Source organism: Narcine bancroftii, chromosome 2, assembly GCF_036971445.1.
Source record: "Narcine bancroftii isolate sNarBan1 chromosome 2, sNarBan1.hap1, whole genome shotgun sequence".
Classification (NCBI taxonomy): Eukaryota; Metazoa; Chordata; class Chondrichthyes; order Torpediniformes; family Narcinidae; genus Narcine; species Narcine bancroftii.
The window spans coordinates 320,165,091-320,188,176 of NC_091470.1; the positions used below are offsets into that span (position 1 = coordinate 320,165,091).

The window sequence follows — 23,086 nt, forward strand, 5'->3', positions numbered from 1 at the left end:
GATTGACTCTATACCTCTGCCTTCCTTAGTCTGTCTACCCCCCTCCTTAGTACTCAAGGTGGAGTACCGATTGCTGAGGACTACAGACTCAGGTGCTTTCTCTTGAACCCAACCCCCCCCCCCACCCCACCCCCCCCCCCACCTTTCCTCCTCCTAACAGTAACCTACTGCCCAGAGCGAGGTCATCGAGCTGCAGCTCAAGTCCTCAACCTCTGCTCGCCTAAGCTTCTTGAGCCAAAGCCTCAAAGACCCACTCCTTCACTGTGCCACTTACTCACTGGGCCACTCCCCTATACTTACCCTCCTTTTATTTGCCCCTAGACCAATTAACCCCTTCACTCTCTCCAAGCTCCTCCTCCTCCAGATAATAGCCTGAACTCCAGTCACTGCCTCCTCCAACTCTCAGCTTGAACCAAGTAAGCCCAAGCCCCGGAAAGCCCTGGAATTTAATGGCTTACCTGCCCATCACTCTCTCCAATCCTCCTAATTAAAAAGTTTGAATTTTGTATTTTATAAAGATAGAATTTTATTAATTTACAGAACATGTGACCAGCTCCGTTGTACTACTTGCGACTTCAGGGTAATTACTCTTGATGACTATGAATGGGACAAGTCATGCAACTACATTTTTTTCAGGTATGTTTAAACACCATTGTGTGCCAATCTATATAACAAACTCCACATCAATCTATTCTCACCCTTCCTCACAGCTCAATATATGCAGATAAACATGTATCAATCTAGGGTGGAATTGAGAAATTTCAGTGAATCTTACATTATATAATTTTCTTAGGATGCTTATTTTGCTTTTATGTCAGACATCAAAATATTGTGAGGGTAATGGCACTTTTATTATATATGCATGAATGTTGGAGCAACTTTATGTTGCATTTGCATAATTAAATTCAACCGTTTTCAGCAACTTGCAATTTTTAAAATGTGTTCTATTGTTCTTTGTTCAGTTTATAAGCTCCCTCAAATCACTGTTCTCTCAGTAAAATAATGGGATTAATTTCAATACCAGCTCTAATTTTTAACCAATCCTTGTGTCACTTGATTCTCATTTTGCCCAAAAATCAATCCAGTGAATCTTCTTTGCATCCCCTCTAAAACAACCTGTGGGGCAATTTACTAAATGTCACATGAAAGTCCAAAGATTCTATACCAGCGGGCTCATCCTTTGTGTAGTTTTCTAATTACATTCTCATAAATCACTTTAGAAATTTTATAACCACTTCCTATTTCAAGGAATAGATTTACAAAATGTACTGGGGAAAAAATGTGAGTGTGGGCTGATTTGATTTCCAGAAATTTGATAATTGCCATTAATGGTCATGTGGATAAAATTGTCAAAATAATCAACTTACTGTATGAGCAATAAATGTGTTATATTCATGCATTCAATTGTGCCTTTTGTAACTTCCACTGACAGAAACAATATGCCTGACTTAAATAAGCTGAAAGGAAAGGCAGTAAGGAAGAGTGGTGCACGAGCATATGCATGCCAGTGCAGTTGGAGCTCCATCCAGAATTTGACTGATCTCAGGGATGAGCAACACCTTCGATGGGTCTGTGGCAAACATTAAGGATGACACATATCGGTCTTCTCCATTCACAACTAGAGAGGTATTGTGGAGGCTGTCCAGTGTATTACCTAAAGTAATACCATTTTTCCAGATTTCTATTCAATGCAAGACAAGTTGCATTATCCTAATGTCAAATATTCAGGAGTTCCTATAAAGGATAGTTTGAGGACTGGATGCAGCCAAAATGAACTGTTCAATATAAATGTTCAAATGTAAACATTTTCATCATAGGTACTGATGCATTTGGACATGAGATTATTTTGGAACTTCTTCACAAAGAGAAATGACAACATGGAAGGTGAAAAAAACCTTCAGTTTTTGGAAAACGTCCCTTTGTTTTTCATTCCTTCAGAATTTACTGCAAAGCTTATAACAAGTTTTCAGTGATGTGGGGATCATCTTCAATGACTGGATTTACTCAATAAGATTAGACTTAATGAATATCACTCAACTGTAAAAATGGTGGAAGATTGGAGTCAAACCTAAATGTGCATTTGTGACTTTGGAGAATTATTCAAATTTTCATTCTTAGACTTATGGAATAGGAAGTGTCCAAAAGAAAAAAAGAACAGTTTTAAAGTCAGGAAGACTTGTTGAGTTTATTAAAATATCTAAATTTGAATTTCTAGTATCAAAATTCTTATGCACTGGATTTGCAAGTGGATGTTCAATTTTCTGTTTTTGTTAAAGAACTGTTTTGTTTTTAATATTTTGGCACCTTTAAATACATTTCCTGCTATGAGAAGTATTGGTCAAATATGTAAACAAAGTTGAATATTGGCAAGTAACTGTTGTGATTTCTTTTGTAGTTGTCATCAGACTTCATTGTTGAACACTGCAAGATTTACTCATTCTTAAAAATATATCTATAATGACAGTTTTCAGCTTTGTTTAAATTTTAATAAGATTTTAAAATGAAGTCTGTAAGGAAATGGAGACATGCCACCTGAAATATGTGTATTGTTTGTGTAGTTATGGTGTATCAATTAGATTGCTTGCATCCAGTACTTTCGCTTTTCAGGCCAAAGTATTAAGATATATTTACAAATCATTAAAATAGTCAGAGAAATAAACACATAAGCAATTGGGATCAGTATAGATGGGAAAAAAGATAAGTACAGACATAGTGGGCAGAAAGACCTGCTTCTGAGCTGTACACTTACTTCTATAACCAACCTCTGAGTCCACACCATCAATCATCCATTTGCTACATTAATCCAATTGTTATATTCTCTGCACATTCTCATGTAGTTGCTCAAATTCTATCACCAACATACACTGTAAGGGCAATTGACAGCAACCAATTAACAGTCTAAACTGTTCTTGTTATTAATAGTGTCAATTAAAACCTTAAATGTTTCCTTAACTGAAAATTCTATTGAGGTTTATCCATCAGGTGTCAAATGCAATATTCTCTCAAACTTCTCTCATGAGATACTTGATTGAAAATTATCATTATCATTTGTGTTTTCATTGTTAAAGATATTTAACAATGTTAAAGATAGGCTATTCAATATAGCTATCTTAAGAGTTGAAAGGTATCTTCACTCTTACCAAAATGTATTAAGATTTTTTTCCTTTAAACAATGAACTTTTTAATTAGCTGCTGAAGTTAATTACAGCAAAAGGTGGCGCTATGTGCAAGAGAAAGAAGGTATTGTGAAATAAACAAAAGTGCTGGAGAACCTTGGCAGGTCATGCAGTGTCCATGGAAACAAAGGGCAGTCAATATTTTGGCCCCAAGACCTTCTTCAGGTATGCCAAAAATCAGGCAGATACCCAAATGGGAGGAAGGGGGAGGAGCACAAGCTAGCAGGTGATTGGTGAAGTGAGAACTGATGGGGGAAGGGGCGGAGGACTGAGAAAGACAGGATAAAGGAAGCAAGAGGAATGAAGAAAGAAAAATCAGGGAGGGATTACAGGAAATTGGAGATCGATATTGTTGGAGATTGCCAAAATGAATACAAAGCCAGAGGTGATGGTGGGGGCTGGTACAATAGGGACGTTCAAAAGACTCTTAGATAGACACATGAATGTAATAAAATAGAGTTAAGGTTGTAAAGTAGGGATTTCAGAGGTCGACACAAAATTGTGGCTGAAGGGCCTGTAGTGTGCTGTAATATTGTATGTTCTATATTTGCAAGCTCAGTTTGTATTTTGTACTGATAGAGAAAAATGTGTAGTGCTATGGGGAAAACATGGTTGAGTGGCAGCAATTAGATAGAATTTTCAAAGAACCAATATAGCCAGGATCAGCCAAAAGGCAGAATTCTGAACTGTGTGAACGTTAACAATTGCTATAAAAAGGCTACATAATTTGGATGATTGTAAATTTCAACCACAAGCATTCTTTTGGGAATATCCCAGCCAGTGAACCTCCTTACAAAAGCACAAATTGTAATACAGTAAAACCCCCAAAATTAGGGAAAAAAAGACGTGTATAAGATACAGGTAAAAGCACCCTTTACGTATAACCTTCCAAAATCCTTTCCTCTGGCTTTTATATGCTCCACCTACCTGGGTGAACACAGAAAAGGTGGATTGGCAGGTCAGTTCTAATCTGGGTTTACTTCGCCAAGGATGGTAGTATCAGAGGTGGAGCAACTTCACTCCATCTCCTATATAAAAGGATTACTGTTGAAAGCAGCTCAAAAGGGAGAATGGCTGATGACATCAGAGGAGGTTCAGTGGAGCTGTCAGTGTATGCACTCAGATTTATCAGATCACTTTTCTCTCTACCAGCAGAATGTCCCTGTTCCTCCACCTGCTGTATATCTCGCTATTTTAACATTAATCTCAGTCAAGACAAGTGAACTGACCTCGTATGGGAAATGGGCACTAGTTGGATGTGACAATGAGCCTTTCATCTGGGAGGCTGATCACCGCGACAGAGTAATAATCATGTCAAGTGTAAAACTCACATTAAACTCCTTGCTTGTCAAAATTAAACCCAAATTGTCTACATTCTCCCTGTAATACACTTTTGCTACTGAGATCACTTTATCTTCTTATAAACTTGTATGTTTTCGTGAAACTTTGTCAAGGTTGTAACTAACTGAAATGGGCCAAACGGAATGTCACTGGTCTGAAGGGGACCACATCTCCTTAGCACCAATATTCATTGTTATTATGTATTGCTTTATGTTACTAAATTAAGTTGATCTCAGGAGGTACAGAGCAAGGTATGTTGATTTCACATTTGTAGTGGCGAGCATGCAGATAATTTTAACAAGATTTTTAATCTGGTTCAGTTTGGTTCTGTTGGCAATTGACTTTGCAGGAATATCACTGTCCGTTCCGATACCGAATGTGGATCCCATTCAAACAGAGGAAAGTAGAGACTTAAATACCATGATTTATTTTGCTGATTGGGAAACAAAATAAGACAGATACAGTAAAAACTTTTTTTTTAATATTTGTGCTCCTTTTGAAAAGTCTGCAGCCGTGCAGAAATGTGCATACAGAAATTCAGCACTGTGCCTCACTACAGAGGGCAGCGCTGCTCTACTGCATGTCTAGCCCCTTTTGCCCTGGAAAGCCAGCTCACTCATTTCTGCTATGTTACAGGATTGAGCGATCTGGCTTTTCAGCTTTAAACACTGAATCCACCTTTTACACACAATGTGAGTGGGGCAATAACGTGGCTTTTCTATGTAAAAACCCCTATACTGTATTGAGTAAACCTTTCAGGGAAAACTGTATAAGGAATGTAGGAGCATAGTGAAGAGGGAAACGAAGAGGGATAAACGAGGTTTTGAGATAATTTTAACCGTGTAAGGGAGAATCAAAATGTATGTAATAAGCAATATTAAGAACAAAAAGGTTATGAGGGAAAGAATATGTCCTCTTATGGATTAGGAGGGGCATCTGTGTAGAGCCAGAGAAGATGAGGAAGATCTTAAATTTTAAAAAAATTGCGAGTGTGTTAACTGTGGAACAGGATAATCAGGAATGGGAGGGGAGGGAGGTAACTATATAAAGCCTAGGGTAGCCATTCTCAATGGGGGTCATAAGCCTCCTTCCCCCCCAACCCAGGGCCTCAGTACATTTAAGGAGGGGCACAGACTGAAATCATAAAAAAATTCTTTATATAGTTGGTCAGAAAGAAATATGGAAGAAACCAACTAAACTTGACTGCTTCACTGGGAAGGGTGAGGGACATAGAGCTGAGTTCTAAAGGGGCAATAGCTAAAAAAAAGTTGAGAATGGCTGGCTGAGGGCATGTCGACATAATTTTTTAACATCGGTCATGTAATAGGTTGAGTAATAATAGCAATGTTGTACATTTTGTAAGATAAGATTAGAATTTGACATGGATAAAAGCTACTGAGACAAGGTTCCTCGACCTGGCAATAATACAGGGCCAACAACAAAGTAGACAACTGGTACTAGTTATACCTATAATAAGACAACATTAGACCTTACAAATCCAGAGCACCATCCCAACCACTGCAACATGTTCCCTGACCCATCCCAATACCTAGAAAAAAACAAACTGAGATATTTTCCTAATGTTTATTTTAAATTACTTTGAGATAAGCTATGGGTTTTCTGCAAGACTAATATTTTCAGCCATTGTTATTTTTCATCCCAGTGCTTTCAAGTTAAAAGTTATTTTAAAATTGCTTTTAAATCCTGAGTTTGAATATTGTGATTCATTTTTGTAATCCTTGGTAAACCACTGACAAGTGTTTAAAATACTTGACTGCATTAAACTGTAGAAGTTGATTCACAACATCTGTAGTATTCTTATATTCTTTTGACAAATAAAGGTTTATTAAAGCAGCAGTTATAGTCGAGGCTTTGGTGTTTACCGGTATTTGCCAAAATTCTCTGGACTCGTGCCGGGTCCCGGCAGTTTGGAAGACAGTAAATGTCACACCTCTATTTAAAAAAGGATGTAGGCAAAAGGCAGGGAACTACAGGTCGGTTAGTTTTACATCTGTAGTTAGGAAAATGCTTGAGAAACACAAGGCATCTGGATTGAAATGGATCCTTCAGGCAGAGATGCATCTTGGATTCACCAAAGACAGGTCCTGTTTGACAAACTTACGGAGTTCTTTGAGGATAAAACAAATGCGATAGATATAGGGGAGCATATGGATGTTGCATACTTGGATTTCCAGAAGGCATACAATAAGGTAATGCATAAAAGACTTGTATGTAAGATAAGGATGCATAGAGTTGGGGGTGATGTATTAACATGGATAGAGGATTGGTTAACCAATAGAAAGCCGAGAGTTGGGACTCAGGTGTTTTTCTGGTTAGCGTTCAGTAGTGAGCGGGGTGCCCCAGGGGTCGGTGCAGGGCCCGCAACTGTTTATGATATACAGAAATGAAAGGGGGGACAGACTGTAGTGGATCAAAGTTTGCTGAAGACACTAAATTGAGTGTAAAAGCAAATTGTGCAGAGGATACAGAGAGTCGGCAGAGAGATGTAGATAGGTTAAGTGAGTGGGCAAGGGTCTGGCAGATGGAGTACAATGTTGGTAAATGTGAGGTTATTTATTGTAGAAGGAAATTTTGATTATTATTTAAATGGCAAGAGATTGTAGCATGCAGAAGGACTTGGGAGTGCTTGTGCATGAATCACAAAAATTTAATTTGCAGCTGCAACAGGCTATCAAGAAGGCAAATGGAATTTGTTAGAGGGATTGAATTTAGGAGTTGGGACATGCTGCAACTAACTGTGCAAGGTACTGGTGAGGCCGCATCTGGAGTACTGCGTGCAATTCTGGCCTCCTTACTAGAAGGATGTACTGGCTTTGGAAGTGGTCCAGAGGATTTTCACCAGGTTGATTCCAGAGATGAGGGGATTCGCCTATAAGGAGAGATTGAGTCATCTGGGGCTGTACTCGCTTGAAATTAGAAGAATGAGAGGGGATCTTATAGAAATGTATAAAATTATGAAAGATAAAAATTATGATAGATAAAGGTAGTGTTACAAGCCCAGAGGACCCAAAACCCAGCAGCAATAGAAATTCACCAAGACAAATGGTTATTTAAATAAAAGTTGCTATTAATTTTCTTTAAACATAAAAACAGGATCAAACTTTAACTTATTACTATTAGCTTAACCTAACAACCCCCTTCTAATTCTAAGCGCACATGTATGTAATGTGTATATATTCAGGAAACTTCTTTGATTCACAGTCCAATCTCACTTCTCCAAGTTCACCAGTATCAGGCAATTCTTATACAGTGCACAGAATTTAACATTTATGAATTTTCACCAGGCTCTGGTGCTTAAAGTTAAATGGTTACTGCTCAGGAAGGTTCTTGTCGTTTTCAGAGAGATTTGTTGCTCGTTGGACGCTCACAAACTGATTCCCTCCAAACAGTCATTTCAGTGTCTTGCCGAAGAAACTTGCTCCATCATCAGTTTTCCAAATGATAAGCTCTTTTCTTCAGGTCGTCACAGACTTCCTCTTGTTTCCTTTATTTCAGGAGAAACATTCTAACCAGCCATTTCCTCTTGTAAGGGCTACAAGGGTTTTCAACAGGCTGAACTCAGAACTCACAACCAATCTTCAAAATGGGGTTTTCTACAAGCCTACCAGTTTGCCATGTTGCAGCCTCAAAAAGCTACTGCAGGACTATTTATCACTCTCTCTCTAAAAGAGAAATCCTGAGGTTTTTTTTCCTCTCTCTGCTTGTAAAATCCAGAACACCTCCCCAAGGCTCCAAAACCCAATCCTTGAAAGATCTTATCAGCTCTTTGAGCCTGGACTATTTCATTTGCACCTGCTTTTGAAATATTTTCCAAAGCAATTTGATTCTTTGCAAAATCACTGGTGCGTGAATGTCTGGCTTCAGCAAAAGTTCTTGCATTTTAAATGAGATGTGTTTGTTACTCTGTGAAATGACCTACACTGAACCCCCACAATATATCTCTTTTAAAGACATAACCCATAACAGTAGGTAAGTTGTTCCGATTAGTGGGGGAGACAAGAACTAGAGGACATAGACTCAAGATCCAGGGTAGTAGATTTAGGCTGGAGATGAAGAGGAACTGCTTTGCCTCCGCTGCAAATGGAATGGGCTCCCCTTGAAACAGGCTACCTCAGTGAATATACAAATTTAAGAAAAGGTTGAATAGATTTATTCAAATTAAGGGATATAAGGACAAGGCAGGTAGATGGAAATGAGCCTATCATCAGATCAGCCATGACCTCATTGAATGGCAGAGCAGGCTCCTGATCCTATTTTTTATGTTCTTATTAGGCTTTAAGTTTCAGCCACAGATAAAATTTACAGCATATACAAGATTTGGTCAAGGTGAAATGTGGTTAAATGGCATTGTCCCATAAAATCAGGTACAGGAAATGTGAGCCACGATTAAACCATGCCCATTGACTACATGCCAATTTTGTGCCGTCTTTGTCAAAATGTGTCCATAGATGTTTGGCTGCAGGAGTCAGGCTGATGTTAAGACTTGACAGCACTAGTTACACCTCAACAATGAAGATGCTGTTTACATCCGGTACCGCATGGATGGCAGTCTCTTCAATCTGAGGCGCCTGCAAGCTCACACCAAGACACAAGAGCAACTTGTCCGTGAACTACTCTTTGCAGACGATGCCGCTTTAGTTGCCCATTCAGAGTCAGCTCTTCAGCGTTTGACGTCCTGTTTTGCGGAAACTGCCAAAATGTTTGGCCTGGAAGTCAGCCTGAAGAAAACTGAGGTCCTCCATCAGCCAGCTCCCCACCATGACTACCAGCCCCCCCACATCTCCATCGGGCACACAAAACTCAAAACGGTCAACCAGTTTACCTATCTCAGCTGCACCATTTCATCAGATGCAAGGATCGACAACGAGATAGACAACAGACTCGCCAAGGCAAATAGCGCCTTTGGAAGACGACACAAAAGAGTCTGGAAAAACAACCAACTGAAAAACCTCACAAAGTTAAGCGTAAACAGAGCCGTTGTCATACCCACACTCCTGTTCGGCTCCGAATCATGGGTCCTCTACCGGCATCACCTACGGCTCCTAGAACGTTTCCACCAGCATTGTCTCCGCTCCATCCTCAGCATTCATTGGAGCGACTTCATCCCTAACATCGAAGTACTCAAGATGGCAGAGGCCAACAGCATCGAATCCACGCTGCTGAAGATCTAACTGCGCTGGGTAGGTCACGCCTCCAGAATGGAAGACCATCGCCTTCCCAAGATCGTATTATATGGCGAGCTCTCCACTGGCCACCGTGACAGAGGTGCACCAAAGAAGAGGCACAAGAACTGCCTAAAGAAATCTCTTGGTAACTGCCACATTGACCACCGCCAATGGGCTGATATCGCCTCAAACGATGCATCTTGGCGCCTCACAGTTCAGCGGGCAGCAACCTCCTTTGAAGAAGACCGCAGAGCCCACCTCACTGACAAAAGACAAAGGAGGAAAAACCCAACACCCAACCCCAACCAACCAATTTTCCCCTGCAACCGTTGCAACCGTGTCTGCCTGTCCCGCATCGGATTTGTCAGCCACAAACGAGCCTGCAGCTGACGTGGACATTTACCCCCTCCATAAATCTTCGTCCGCGAAGCCAAGCCAAAGAGTGCACCACTCAGAAAGGAAATTCTTTGAGGCAGCAGGTAATTACACTTTTGAAATTCTAATTTTAATGTATATTAGCTATTTTACCAGAAATATTGCTTTGGAAAAAGTGAGAATTATTATACTTTAATAATATAAAATTGTATGTTCCATGCAACAAGCGACACCTAATCTGGGAAGAAAGCAAAGACTGGAAAAATTGCTGCTGTTTGATGAATAGAGCTTCATCTGAAATCTTACATTTTGATTTTCTTTCCCACAATGCTGTCTGATTCTATTAGGTTTTCAGTGGCATGCAGCAAGGGCACAAAAGTTGATACAACAGAATTAAAATAGATAATGAATATGGGGTCAGAAGTTCACCGAGTTTTGAAGAGACTTCTTTGTTAATGGTGTTTGGTGGAGACTCGTGCTCAGGGCAAGGGGAAATGGTTTATGGCAGGCATCAAAGATCAGATGCTCTAAATTTAATTGAAGGGAAATACAATTTCATCCCAGTATGAATATGATTTGAGTTCTCTGGAACAAATGGTGCATTTATTTTCATACATAGTTTCCTGCTCAAACATCCTGTGTTGGGCTCCACCATCATGAGAACAAAAAAACAATGGGGAAAAGATACAAGCATTTGAGAACCAGCACCACCAGGCTGAGGAGCAGCTTCTTCCTACGGGCAGTGGTAATGCTGAAAGACCAAAGGAACTGCTCACATGAACCATCCGAGACTTTCATTTGTAAAAAGCAAAATTTATTTATTTATATAGATATAATACTTGTCCTTCATATGTATTTTTTGCCTGTACGTATGTTATGTTTGGTTGTGCTTGTTTTGAGCTGAAGACCAGAGAATGCTGTTTCATCAAGATGTACTTGTACAATCACATGACAAAAAACTTTACTGTGCTGTCTGGTTAAGCCATTAACACCTCTCTGATTCTGAGGGTGAAATATTCGTGCATCTTTAACCATGCATTTGTTTGAAAAATCAATACGATTTTTGAGTATTTATGTTCTCAAAGATTTGACATCAACTATGCCCAATGTCCAGTGAAAATGTAACAAATTTGTAATTTAAATATTTAACAGGATAAAACCAAAAATACATTTTGTAATTTTGTCATTGATATTTCAGTCAATCCACAAAATAGAAGTAGCCACATTAACCATGTTAATTTCCACAATTTGTGATTAGAAATTATTTTAAACATCTCTTGGTGACTACCAACTCTGACAAATTGGAGCTCTGTGCACTTGAGAACAACCTCTCTCTCAATGCCAATAAGATGAAGGAGATGATCATTGTCTTCAGAAGAGGGTGAAGGAGATGATCATTGAGTTCAGAATAGGGGGAAGGAGTGATCATTGAGTTCAGAAGAGGGGGAAGGAGATGATCATTGAGTTCAGAAGAGGGGGAAGGAGATGATCATTGAGTTCAGAAGAGGGGGAAGATGATCATTGAGTTCAGAAGAGGGGAAGGAGTGATCATTGAGTTCAGAAGAGGGGGAAGGAGATGATCATTGAGTTCAGAAGATGGGGAAGGAGTGAACATTGAGTTCAGAAGAGGGTGAAGGAGACGATCATTGAGTTCAGAAGAGGGGTAAAGAGACGATCATTGAGTTCAGAAGAGTTGGAAGGAGATGATCATTGAGTTCAGAAGAGGGGGAAGGAGTGATCATTGAGTTCAGAAGAGGGGGAAGGAGTGATCATTGAGGTCAGAAGAGGGGGAAGGAGATGATCATTGAGTTCAGAAGAGGGGGAGGGAGTGATCATTGAGTTCAGAAGAGGGGAAGGAGTGATCATTGAGTTCAGAAGAGGGGGAAGGAGATTATCATTGAGTTCAGAAGAGGGGGAAGGAGTGATCATTGAGTTCAGAAGAGGGGGAAGGAGATGATCATTTAGTTCAGAAGAGGGGGAAGGAGTGATCATTGAGTTCAGAAGAGTGGGAAGGAGATGATCATTGTGTTCAGAAGAGGGGGAAGGAGTGATCATTGAGTTCAGAAGAGGGGGAATGTGTGATCATTGAGTTCAGAAGAGGGGGAAGGAGATGATCATTGAGTTCAGAAGAGGGGGAAGGAGATGATCATTGAGTTCAGAAGAGGGGGAAGGAGTCATCATTGAGTTCAGAAGAGGGGGAAGGAGATGATCATTGAGTTCAGAAGAGTTGGAAGGAGATGATCATTGAGTTCAGAAGAGGGGGAAGGAGTGATCATTGAGTTCAGAAGAGGGGGAAGGAGATGATCATTGAGGTCAGAAGAGGGTGAAGGAGATGATCATTGAGTTAAGAAGAGTTGGAAGGAGTGATTATTGAGTTCAGAATAGGGGTAAGGAGATAATCATTGATTTCAGAAGAGTGGGAAGGAGATGATCATTGAGTTCAGAAGAGGGGGAAGGAGTGATCATTGAGTTCAGAAGAGTTGGAAGGAGATGATCATTGAGTTCAGAAGAGGGGGAAGGAGTGATCATTGAGTTCAGAAGAGGTGGAAGGAGATGATCATTGAGTTCAGAAGAGGGGGAAGGAGATGATCAACTGAGTTCAGAAGAGGGGGAAGGAGATGATCATTGAGTTCAGAAGAGGGGGAAGGAGATGATCATTGAGGTCAGAAGAGGGGGAAGGAGTGATCATTGAGTTCAGTAGAGGGGGAAGGAGTGATCATTGAGTTCAGAAGAGGGGTAAGAGATAATCATTGATTTCAGAAGAGGGGGAAGGAGATGATCATTGAGTTCAGAAGAGGGGGAAGGAGTGATTATTGAGTTCAGAAGAGGGGGAAGGAGTGATCATTGAGTTCAGAAGAGGGGGAAGGAGATGATCATTGAGTTCAGAAGAGGGGAAATGAGTGATCATTGAGTTCAGAAGAGGGGGAAGGAGATGATCATTGAGTTCAGAAGAGGGGGAAGGAGATGATCATTGAGTTCAGAAGAGGGGGAAGGAGTGATCATTGAGTTCAGAAGAGGGGGAAGGAGTGATCATTGAGTTCAGAAGAGGGGGAAGGAGATGATCATTGAGTTCAGAAGAGTTGGAAGGAGTGATTATTGTGTTCAGAAGAGGGGGAAGGAGTGATCATTGAGTTCAGAAGAGGGGGAAGGAGATGATCATTGAGTTCAGAAGAGGGGGAAGGAGTGATCATTGAGTTCAAAAGAGTTGGAAGAAGATGATCATTGAGTTCAGAAAAGGGGAAGGAGATGATCATTTAGTTCAGAAGAGGGGGAAGGAGTGATCATTGAGTTCAGAAGAGGGGGAAGGAGATGATCATTGAGTTCAGAAGAGTTGGAAGGAGATGATCATTGAGTTCAGAAGAGGGGGAAGGAGTGATCATTGAGTTCAGAAGAGGGGGAAGGAATGATTATTGAGTTCAGAAGAGTGTGAAGGAGATGATCATTGAGTTCAGAAGAGGGGGAAGGAGATGATCATTGAGTTCAGAAGAGGGGGAAGGAGATGATCATTGAGTTCAGAAGAGTGGGAAGGAGTGATCATTGAGTTCAGAAGAGGGGGAAGGAGATGATCATTGAGTTCAGAAGAGGGTGAAGGAGAGATCATTGAGTTCAGAAGAGGGGAAGGAGTGATCATTGAGTTCAGATGAGGGGGAAGGGGATGATCATTGAGTTCAGAAGAGGGGGAAGGAGATGATCATTGAGTTCAGAAGAGGGGGAAGGTGATGATCATTGAGTTCAGAAGAGGGGGAAGGAGATGATCATTGAGTTCAGAAGAGGGGGAAGGAGTAATCATTGAGTTCAGAAGAGGGGGAAGGAGTGATCATTGAGTTCAGAAGAGGGGGAAGGAATGATTATTGAGTTCAGAAGAGTGTGAAGGAGATGATCATTGAGTTCAGAAGAGGGGGAAGGAGATGATCATTGAGTTCAGAAGAGTGGGAAGGAGTGATCATTGAGTTCAGAAGAGGGGGAAGGAGATGATCATTGTCTTCAGAAGAGGGTGAAGGAGAGATCATTGAGTTCAGAAGAGGGGAAGGAGTGATCATTGAGTTCAGATGAGGGGGAAGGGGATGATCATTGAGTTCAAAAGAGGGGGAAGGTGATGATCATTGAGTTCAGAAGAGGGGGAAGATGATCATTGAGTTCAGAAGAGGGGAAGGAGTGATCATTGAGTTCAAAAGAGGGGGAAGGAGATGATCATTGAGTTCAGAAGATGGGGAAGGAGTGAACATTGAGTTCAGAAGAGGGTGAAGGAGACGATCATTGAGTTCAGAAGAGGGGGAAAGAGACGATCATTGAGTTCAGAAGAGTTGGAAGGAGATGATCATTGAGTTCAGAAGAGGGGGAAGGAGTGATCATTGAGTTCAGAAGAGGGGGAAGGAGTGATCATTGAGGTCAGAAGAGGGGGAAGGAGATGATCATTGAGTTCAGAAGAGGGGGAGGGAGTGATCATTGAGTTCAGAAGAGGGGGAAGGAGTGATCATTGAGTTCAGAAGAGGGGAAGGAGTGATCATTGAGTTCAGAAGAGGGGAAGGGGATGATCATTGAGTTCAGAAGAGGGGGAAGGAGTGATCATTGAGTTCAGAAGAGGGGGAAGGAGTGATCATTGAGTTCAGAAGAGGGGAAGGAGTGATCATTGAGTTCAGAAGAGGGGGAAGGAGATTATCATTGAGTTCAGAAGAGGGGGAAGGAGTGATCATTGAGTTCAGAAGAGGGGGAAGGAGATGATCATTTAGTTCAGAAGAGGGGGAAGGAGTGATCATTGAGTTCAGAAGAGTGGGAAGGAGATGATCATTGTGTTCAGAAGAGGGGGAAGGAGTGATCATTGAGTTCAGAAGAGGGGGAAGGAGATGATCATTGAGTTCAGAAGAGGGGGAAGGAGATGATCATTGAGTTCAGAAGAGGGGGAAGAAGTGATCATTGAGTTCAGAAGAGGGGGAAGGAGATGATCATTGATTTCAGAAGAGGGGAAGGAGATGATCATTGAGTTCAGAAGAGGGGGAAGGAGATGATCATTGAGTTCAGAAGAGGGGGAAGGAGATGATCATTGAGTTCAGAAGAGGGGGAAGGAGTGATCATTGAGTTCAGAAGAGTTGGAAGGAGATGATCATTGAGTGCAGAAGAGGGGGAAGGAGTGATCATTGAGTTCAGAAGAGGTGGAAGGAGATGATCATTGAGTTCAGACGAGGGGGAAGGAGATGATCATTGAGTTCAGAAGAGGGGGAAGGAGTGATCATTGAGTTCAGAAGAGGGGGAAGGAGATGATCATTGAGTTCAGAAGAGGGGGAAGGAGTGATCATTGAGTTCAGAAGAGGGGGAAGGAGTGATCATTGAGTTCAGAAGAGTGGGAAGGAGATGATCATTGAGTTCAGAAGAGGGGGAAGGAGATGATCATTGAGGTCAGAAGAGGGGGAAGGAGTGATCATTGAGTTCAGTAGAGGGGGAAGGAGTGATCATTGAGTTCAGAAGAGGGGTAAGAGATAATCATTGAGTTCAGAAGAGGGGGAAGGAGATGATCATTGAGTTCAGAAGAGGGGGAATGTGTGATCATTGAGTTCAGAAGAGGGGGAAGGAGATGATCATTGAGTTCAGAAGAGGGGGAAGGAGATGATCATTGAGTTCAGAAGAGGGGGAAGGAGTGATCATTGAGTTCAGAAGAGGGGGAAGGAGATGATCATTGAGTTCAGAAGAGTTGGAAGGAGATGATCATTGAGTTCAGAAGAGGGGGAAGGAGTGATCATTGAGTTCAGAAGAGGGGGAAGGAGATGATCATTGAGGTCAGAAGAGGGTGAAGGAGATGATCATTGAGTTAAGAAGAGTTGGAAGGAGTGATTATTGAGTTCAGAATAGGGGTAAGCAGATAATCATTGATTTCAGAAGAGTGGGAAGGAGATGATCATTGAGTTCAGAAGAGGGGGAAGGAGTGATCATTGAGTTCAGAAGAGTTGGAAGGAGATGATCATTGAGTTCAGAAGAGGGGGAAGGAGTGATCATTGAGTTCAGAAGAGGTGGAAGGAGATGATCATTGAGTTCAGAAGAGGGGGAAGGAGATGATCAACTGAGTTCAGAAGAGGGGGAAGGAGATGATCATTGAGTTCAGAAGAGGGGGAAGGAGATGATCATTGAGGTCAGAAGAGGGGGAAGGAGTGATCATTGAGTTCAGTAGAGGGGGAAGGAGTGATCATTGAGTTCAGAAGAGGGGTAAGAGATAATCATTGATTTCAGAAGAGGGGGAAGGAGATGATCATTGAGTTCAGAAGAGGGGGAAGGAGTGATTATTGAGTTCAGAAGAGGGGGAAGGAGTGATCATTGAGTTCAGAAGAGGGGGAAGGAGATGATCATTAAGTTCAGAAGAGGGGGAAGGAGATGATCATTGAGTTCAGAAGAGGGGGAAGGAGATGATCATTGAGTTCAGAAGAGGGGGAAGGAGTGATCATTGAGTTCAGAAGAGGGGGAAGGAGTGATCATTGAGTTCAGAAGAGGGGGAAGATGATCATTGAGTTCAGAAGAGTTGGAAGGAGTGATTATTGTGTTCAGAAGAGGGGGAAGGAGTGATCATTGAGTTCAGAAGAGGGGGAAGGAGATGATCATTGAGTTCAGAAGAGGGGGAAGGAGTGATCATTGAGTTCAAAAGAGTTGGAAGGAGATGATCATTGATTTCAGAAAAGGGGAAGGAGATGATCATTTAGTTCAGAAGAGGGGGAAGGAGTGATCATTGAGTTCAGAAGAGGGGGAAGGAGATGATCATTGAGTTCAGAAGAGTTGGAAGGAGATGATCATTGAGTTCAGAAGAGGGGGAAGGAGTGATCATTGAGTTCAGAAGAGGGGGAAGGAATGATTATTGAGTTCAGAAGAGTGTGAAGGAGATGATCATTGAGTTCAGAAGAGGGGGAAGGAGATGATCATTGAGTTCAGAAGAGGGGGAAGGAGATGATCATTGAGTTCAGAAGAGTGGGAAGGAGTGATCATTGAGTTCAGAAGAGGGGGAAGGAGATAATCATTGAGTTCAGAAGAGGGTGAAGGAGAGATCATTGAGTTCAGAAGAGGGGAAGGAGTGATCATTGAGTTCAGATGAGGGGGAAGGGGATGATCATTGAGTTCAGAAGAGGGGGAAGGAGATGATCATTGAGTTCAGAAGAGGGGGAAGGTGATGATCATTGAGTTCAGAAGAGGGGGAAGGAGATGATCATTGAGTTCAGAAGAGGGGGAAGGAGTAATCATTGAGTTCAGAAGAGGGGGAAGGAGTGATCATTGAGTTCAGAAGAGGGGGAAGGAATGATTATTGAGTTCAGAAGAGTGTGAAGGAGATGATCATTGAGTTCAGAAGAGGGGGAAGGAGATGATCATTGAGTTCAGAAGAGTGGGAAGGAGTGATCATTGAGTTCAGAAGAGGGGGAAGGAGATGATCATTGAGTTCAGAAGAGGGTGAAGGAGAGATCATTGAGTTCAGAAGAGGGGAAGGAGTGATCATTGAGTTCAGATGAGGGGGAAGGGGATGATCATTGAGTTCAAAAGAGGGGGAAGGAGATGATCATTGAGTTCAGAAGAGGGGGAAGGAGTGATCATTGAGTTCAGAGAGGAGGAAGGAGATGATCAATGAGTTCAGAAGAGGGGGAAGGGGATGATCATTGAGTTCAGAAGAGGGGGAAGGAGATGATCATTGAGTTCAGAAGAGGGGGAAGGAGATGATCATTGAGTTCAGAAGAGGGGGAAGGAGTGATCATTGAGTTCAGAAGAGGGGGAAGGAGTGATCATTGAGTTCAGAAGAGGGGGAAGGAGATGATCATTGAGTTCAGAAGAGGGGGAAGGAGTGATCATTGAGTTCAGAAGAGGGGGAAGGAGATGATCATTGAGTTCAGAAGAGGGGGAAGGAGATGATCATTGAGTTCAGAAGAGGGGGAAGAAGTGATCATTGAGTTCAGAAGAGGGGGAAGGAGATGATCATTGATTTCAGAAGAGGGGAAGGAGATGATCATTGAGTTCAGAAGAGGGGGAAGGAGATGATCATTGAGTTCAGAAGAGTGGGAAGGAGATGATCATTGAGTTCAGAAGAGGGGGAAGGAGTGATCATTGAGTTCAGAAGAGTTGGAAGGAGATGATCATTGAGTTCAGAAGAGGGGGAAGGAGTGATCATTGAGTTCAGAAGAGGTGGAAGGAGATGATCATTGAGTTCAGACGAGGGGGAAGGAGATGATCATTGAGTTCAGAAGAGGGGGAAGGAGTGATCATTGAGTTCAGAAGAGGGGGAAGGAGATGATCATTGAGTTCAGAAGAGTTGGAAGGAGATGATCATTGAGTTCAGAAGAGGGGGAAGGAGTGATCATTGAGTTCAGAAGAGGGGGAAGGAGATGATCATTGAGTTCAGAAGAGGGGGAAGGAGTGATCATTGAGTTCAGAAGAGGGGGAAGGAGTGATCATTGAGTTCAGAAGAGGGGGAAGGAGATGATCATTGAGTTCAGAAGAGGGGGAAGGAGTGATCATTGAGTTCAGAAGAGTGGGAAGGAGATGATCATTGTGTTCAGAAGAGGGGGAAGGAGTGATCATTGAGTTCAGAAGAGGGGGAAGGAGATGATCATTGAGTTCAGAAGAGGGGGAAGGAGATGATCATTGAGTTCAGAAGAGTGGGAAGGAGATGATCATTGAGTTCAGAAGAGGGGGAAGGAGATGATCATTGAGGTCAGAAGAGGGGGAAGGAGTGATCATTGAGTTCAGTAGAGGGGGAAGGAGTGATCATTGAGTTCAGAAGAGGGGTAAGAGATAATCATTGATTTCAGAAGAGGGGGAAGGAGATGATCATTGAGTTCAGAAGAGGGGGAAGGAGTGATTATTGAGTTCAGAAGAGGGGGAAGGAGTGATCATTGAGTTCAGAAGAGGGGGAAGGAGATGATCATTGAGTTCAGAAGAGGGGGAATGTGTGATCATTGAGTTCAGAAGAGGGGGAAGGAGATGATCATTGAGTTCAGAAGAGGGGGAAGGAGATGATCATTGAGTTCAGAAGAGGGGGAAGGAGTGATCATTGAGTTCAGAAGAGGGGGAAGGAGATGATCATTGAGTTCAGAAGAGTTGGAAGGAGATGATCATTGAGTTCAGAAGAGGGGGAAGGAGTGATCATTGAGTTCAGAAGAGGGGGAAGGAGATGATCATTGAGGTCAGAAGAGGGTGAAGGAGATGATCATTGAGTTAAGAAGAGTTGGAAGGAGTGATTATTGAGTTCAGAATAGGGGTAAGCAGATAATCATTGATTTCAGAAGAGTGGGAAGGAGATGATCATTGAGTTCAGAAGAGGGGGAAGGAGTGATCATTGAGTTCAGAAGAGTTGGAAGGAGATGATCATTGAGTTCAGAAGAGGGGGAAGGAGTGATCATTGAGTTCAGAAGAGGTGGAAGGAGATGATCATTGAGTTCAGAAGAGGGGGAAGGAGATGATCAACTGAGTTCAGAAGAGGGGGAAGGAGATGATCATTGAGTTCAGAAGAGGGGGAAGGAGATGATCATTGAGGTCAGAAGAGGGGGAAGGAGTGATCATTGAGTTCAGTGGAGGGGGAAGGAGTGATCATTGAGTTCAGAAGAGGGGTAAGAGATAATCATTGATTTCAGAAGAGGGGGAAGGAGATGATCATTGAGTTCAGAAGAGGGGGAAGGAGTGATTATTGAGTTCAGAAGAGGGGGAAGGAGTGATCATTGAGTTCAGAAGAGGGGGAAGGAGATGATCATTGAGTTCAGAAGAGCGGAAATGAGTGATCATTGAGTTCAGAAGAGGGGGAAGGAGATGATCATTGAGTTCAGAAGAGGGGGAAGGAGATGATCATTGAGTTCAGAAGAGGGGGAAGGAGTGATCATTGAGTTCAGAAGAGGGGGAAGGAGTGATCATTGAGTTCAGAAGAGGGGGAAGATGATCATTGAGTTCAGAAGAGTTGGAAGGAGTGATTATTGTGTTCAGAAGAGGGGGAAGGAGTGATCATTGAGTTCAGAAGAGGGGGAAGGAGATGATCATTGAGTTCAGAAGAGGGGGAAGGAGTGATCATTGAGTTCAAAAGAGTTGGAAGGAGATGATCATTGAGTTCAGAAAAGGGGAAGGAGATGATCATTTAGTTCAGAAGAAGGGAAGGAGTGATCATTGAGTTCAGAAGAGGGGGAAGGAGATGATCATTGAGTTCAGAAGAGTTGGAAGGAGATGATCATTGAGTTCAGAAGAGGGGGAAGGAGTGATCATTGAGTTCAGAAGAGGGGGAAGGAATGATTATTGAGTTCAGAAGAGTGTGAAGGAGATGATCATTGAGTTCAGAAGAGGGGGAAGGAGATGATCATTGAGTTCAGAAGAGGGGGAAGGAGATGATCATTGAGTTCAGAAGAGTGGGAAGGAGTGATCATTGAGTTCAGAAGAGGGGGAAGGAGATGATCATTGAGTTCAGAAGAGGGTGAAGGAGAGATCATTGAGTTCAGAAGAGGGGAAGGAGTGATCATTGAGTTCAGATGAGGGGGAAGGGGATGATCATTGAGTTCAGAAGAGGGGGAAGGAGATGATCATTGAGTTCAGAAGAGGGGGAAAGTGATGATCATTGAGTTCAGAAGAGGGGGAAGGAGATGATCATTGAGTTCAGAAGAGGGGGAAGGAGTAATCATTGAGTTCAGAAGAGGGGGAAGGAGTGATCATTGAGTTCAGAAGAGGGGGAAGGAATGATTATTGAGTTCAGAAGAGTGTGAAGGAGATGATCATTGAGTTCAGAAGAGGGGGAAGGAGATGATCATTGAGTTCAGAAGAGTGGGAAGGAGTGATCATTGAGTTCAGAAGAGGGGGAAGGAGATGATCATTGAGTTCAGAAGAGGGTGAAGGAGAGATCATTGAGTTCAGAAGAGGGGAAGGAGTGATCATTGAGTTCAGATGAGGGGGAAGGGGATGATCATTGAGTTCAAAAGAGGGGGAAGGAGATGATCATTGAGTTCAGAAGAGGGGGAAGGAGTGATCATTGAGTTCAGAGAGGAGGAAGGAGATGATCAATGAGTTCAGAAGAGGGGGAAGGGGATGATCATTGAGTTCAGAAGAGGGGGAAGGAGATGATCATTGAGTTCAGAAGAGGGGGAAGGAGATGATCATTGAGTTCAGAAGAGGGGGAAGGAGTGATCATTGAGTTCAGAAGAGGGGGAAGGAGTGATCATTGAGTTCAAAAGAGGGGGAAGGAGATGATCATTGAGTTCAGAAGATGGGGAAGGAGTGAACATTGAGTTCAGAAGAGGGTGAAGGAGACGATCATTGAGTTCAGAAGAGGGGGAAAGAGACGATCATTGAGTTCAGAAGAGTTGGAAGGAGATGATCATTGAGTTCAGAAGAGGGGGAAGGAGTGATCATTGAGTTCAGAAGAGGGGGAAGGAGTGATCATTGAGGTCAGAAGAGGGGGAAGGAGATGATCATTGAGTTCAGAAGAGGGGGAGGGAGTGATCATTGAGTTCAGAAGAGGGGGAAGGAGTGATCATTGAGTTCAGAAGAGGGGAAGGAGTGATCATTGAGTTCAGAAGAGGGGAAGGGGATGATCATTGAGTTCAGAAGAGGGGGAAGGAGTGATCATTGAGTTCAGAAGAGGGGGAAGGAGTGATCATTGAGTTCAGAAGAGGGGAAGGAGTGATCATTGAGTTCAGAAGAGGGGGAAGGAGATTATCATTGAGTTCAGAAGAGGGGGAAGGAGTGATCATTGAGTTCAGAAGAGGGGGAAGGAGATGATCATTTAGTTCAGAAGAGGGGGAAGGAGTGATCATTGAGTTCAGAAGAGTGGGAAGGAGATGATCATTGTGTTCAGAAGAGGGGGAAGGAGTGATCATTGAGTTCAGAAGAGGGGGAAGGAGATGATCATTGAGTTCAGAAGAGGGGGAAGGAGATGATCATTGAGTTCAGAAGAGGGGGAAGAAGTGATCATTGAGTTCAGAAGAGGGGGAAGGAGATGATCATTGATTTCAGAAGAGGGGAAGGAGATGATCATTGAGTTCAGAAGAGGGGGAAGGAGATGATCATTGAGTTCAGAAGAGGGGGAAGGAGATGATCATTGAGTTCAGAAGAGGGGGAAGGAGTGATCATTGAGTTCAGAAGAGTTGGAAGGAGATGATCATTGAGTGCAGAAGAGGGGGAAGGAGTGATCATTGAGTTCAGAAGAGGTGGAAGGAGATGATCATTGAGTTCAGACGAGGGGGAAGGAGATGATCATTGAGTTCAGAAGAGGGGGAAGGAGTGATCATTGAGTTCAGAAGAGGGGGAAGGAGATGATCATTGAGTTCAGAAGAGGGGGAAGGAGTGATCATTGAGTTCAGAAGAGGGGGAAGGAGTGATCATTGAGTTCAGAAGAGTGGGAAGGAGATGATCATTGAGTTCAGAAGAGGGGGAAGGAGATGATCATTGAGGTCAGAAGAGGGGGAAGGAGTGATCATTGAGTTCAGTAGAGGGGGAAGGAGTGATCATTGAGTTCAGAAGAGGGGTAAGAGATAATCATTGATTTCAGAAGAGGGGGAAGGAGATGATCATTGAGTTCAGAAGAGGGGGAAGGAGTGATTATTGAGTTCAGAAGAGGGGGAAGGAGTGATCATTGAGTTCAGAAGAGGGGGAAGGAGATGATCATTGAGTTCAGAAGAGGGGGAATGTGTGATCATTGAGTTCAGAAGAGGGGGAAGGAGATGATCATTGAGTTCAGAAGAGGGGGAAGGAGATGATCATTGAGTTCAGAAGAGGGGGAAGGAGTGATCATTGAGTTCAGAAGAGGGGGAAGGAGATGATCATTGAGTTCAGAAGAGTTGGAAGGAGATGATCATTGAGTTCAGAAGAGGGGGAAGGAGTGATCATTGAGTTCAGAAGAGGGGGAAGGAGATGATCATTGAGGTCAGAAGAGGGTGAAGGAGATGATCATTGAGTTAAGAAGAGTTGGAAGGAGTGATTATTGAGTTCAGAATAGGGGTAAGCAGATAATCATTGATTTCAGAAGAGTGGGAAGGAGATGATCATTGAGTTCAGAAGAGGGGGAAGGAGTGATCATTG

The 23,086-nt window shown here is 42.6% G+C and overlaps 1 protein-coding gene across 6 annotated transcripts in view; it reads left to right on the top strand.

The window, feature by feature from the left end:
- Nucleotides 1-23,086, top strand: part of cfap418 (cilia and flagella associated protein 418) — a 111,173-nt gene that overhangs the window by 27,371 nt on the left and 60,716 nt on the right. For 3 of the 6 annotated variants that reach the window (XM_069921808.1, XM_069921811.1, XM_069921813.1), the window contains exons 5-6: nt 541-636; nt 1,433-6,326. In XM_069921808.1, the coding sequence (XP_069777909.1) occupies nt 541-636; nt 1,433-1,586 (250 nt within the window). In that variant the 3' untranslated portion in view covers nt 1,587-6,326. Of the gene's footprint in view, nt 1-540; nt 637-1,432; nt 6,327-23,086 lie in introns of those variants that run through there. The other 3 variants (XM_069921809.1, XM_069921810.1, XM_069921812.1) reach the window with 3 other exon arrangements.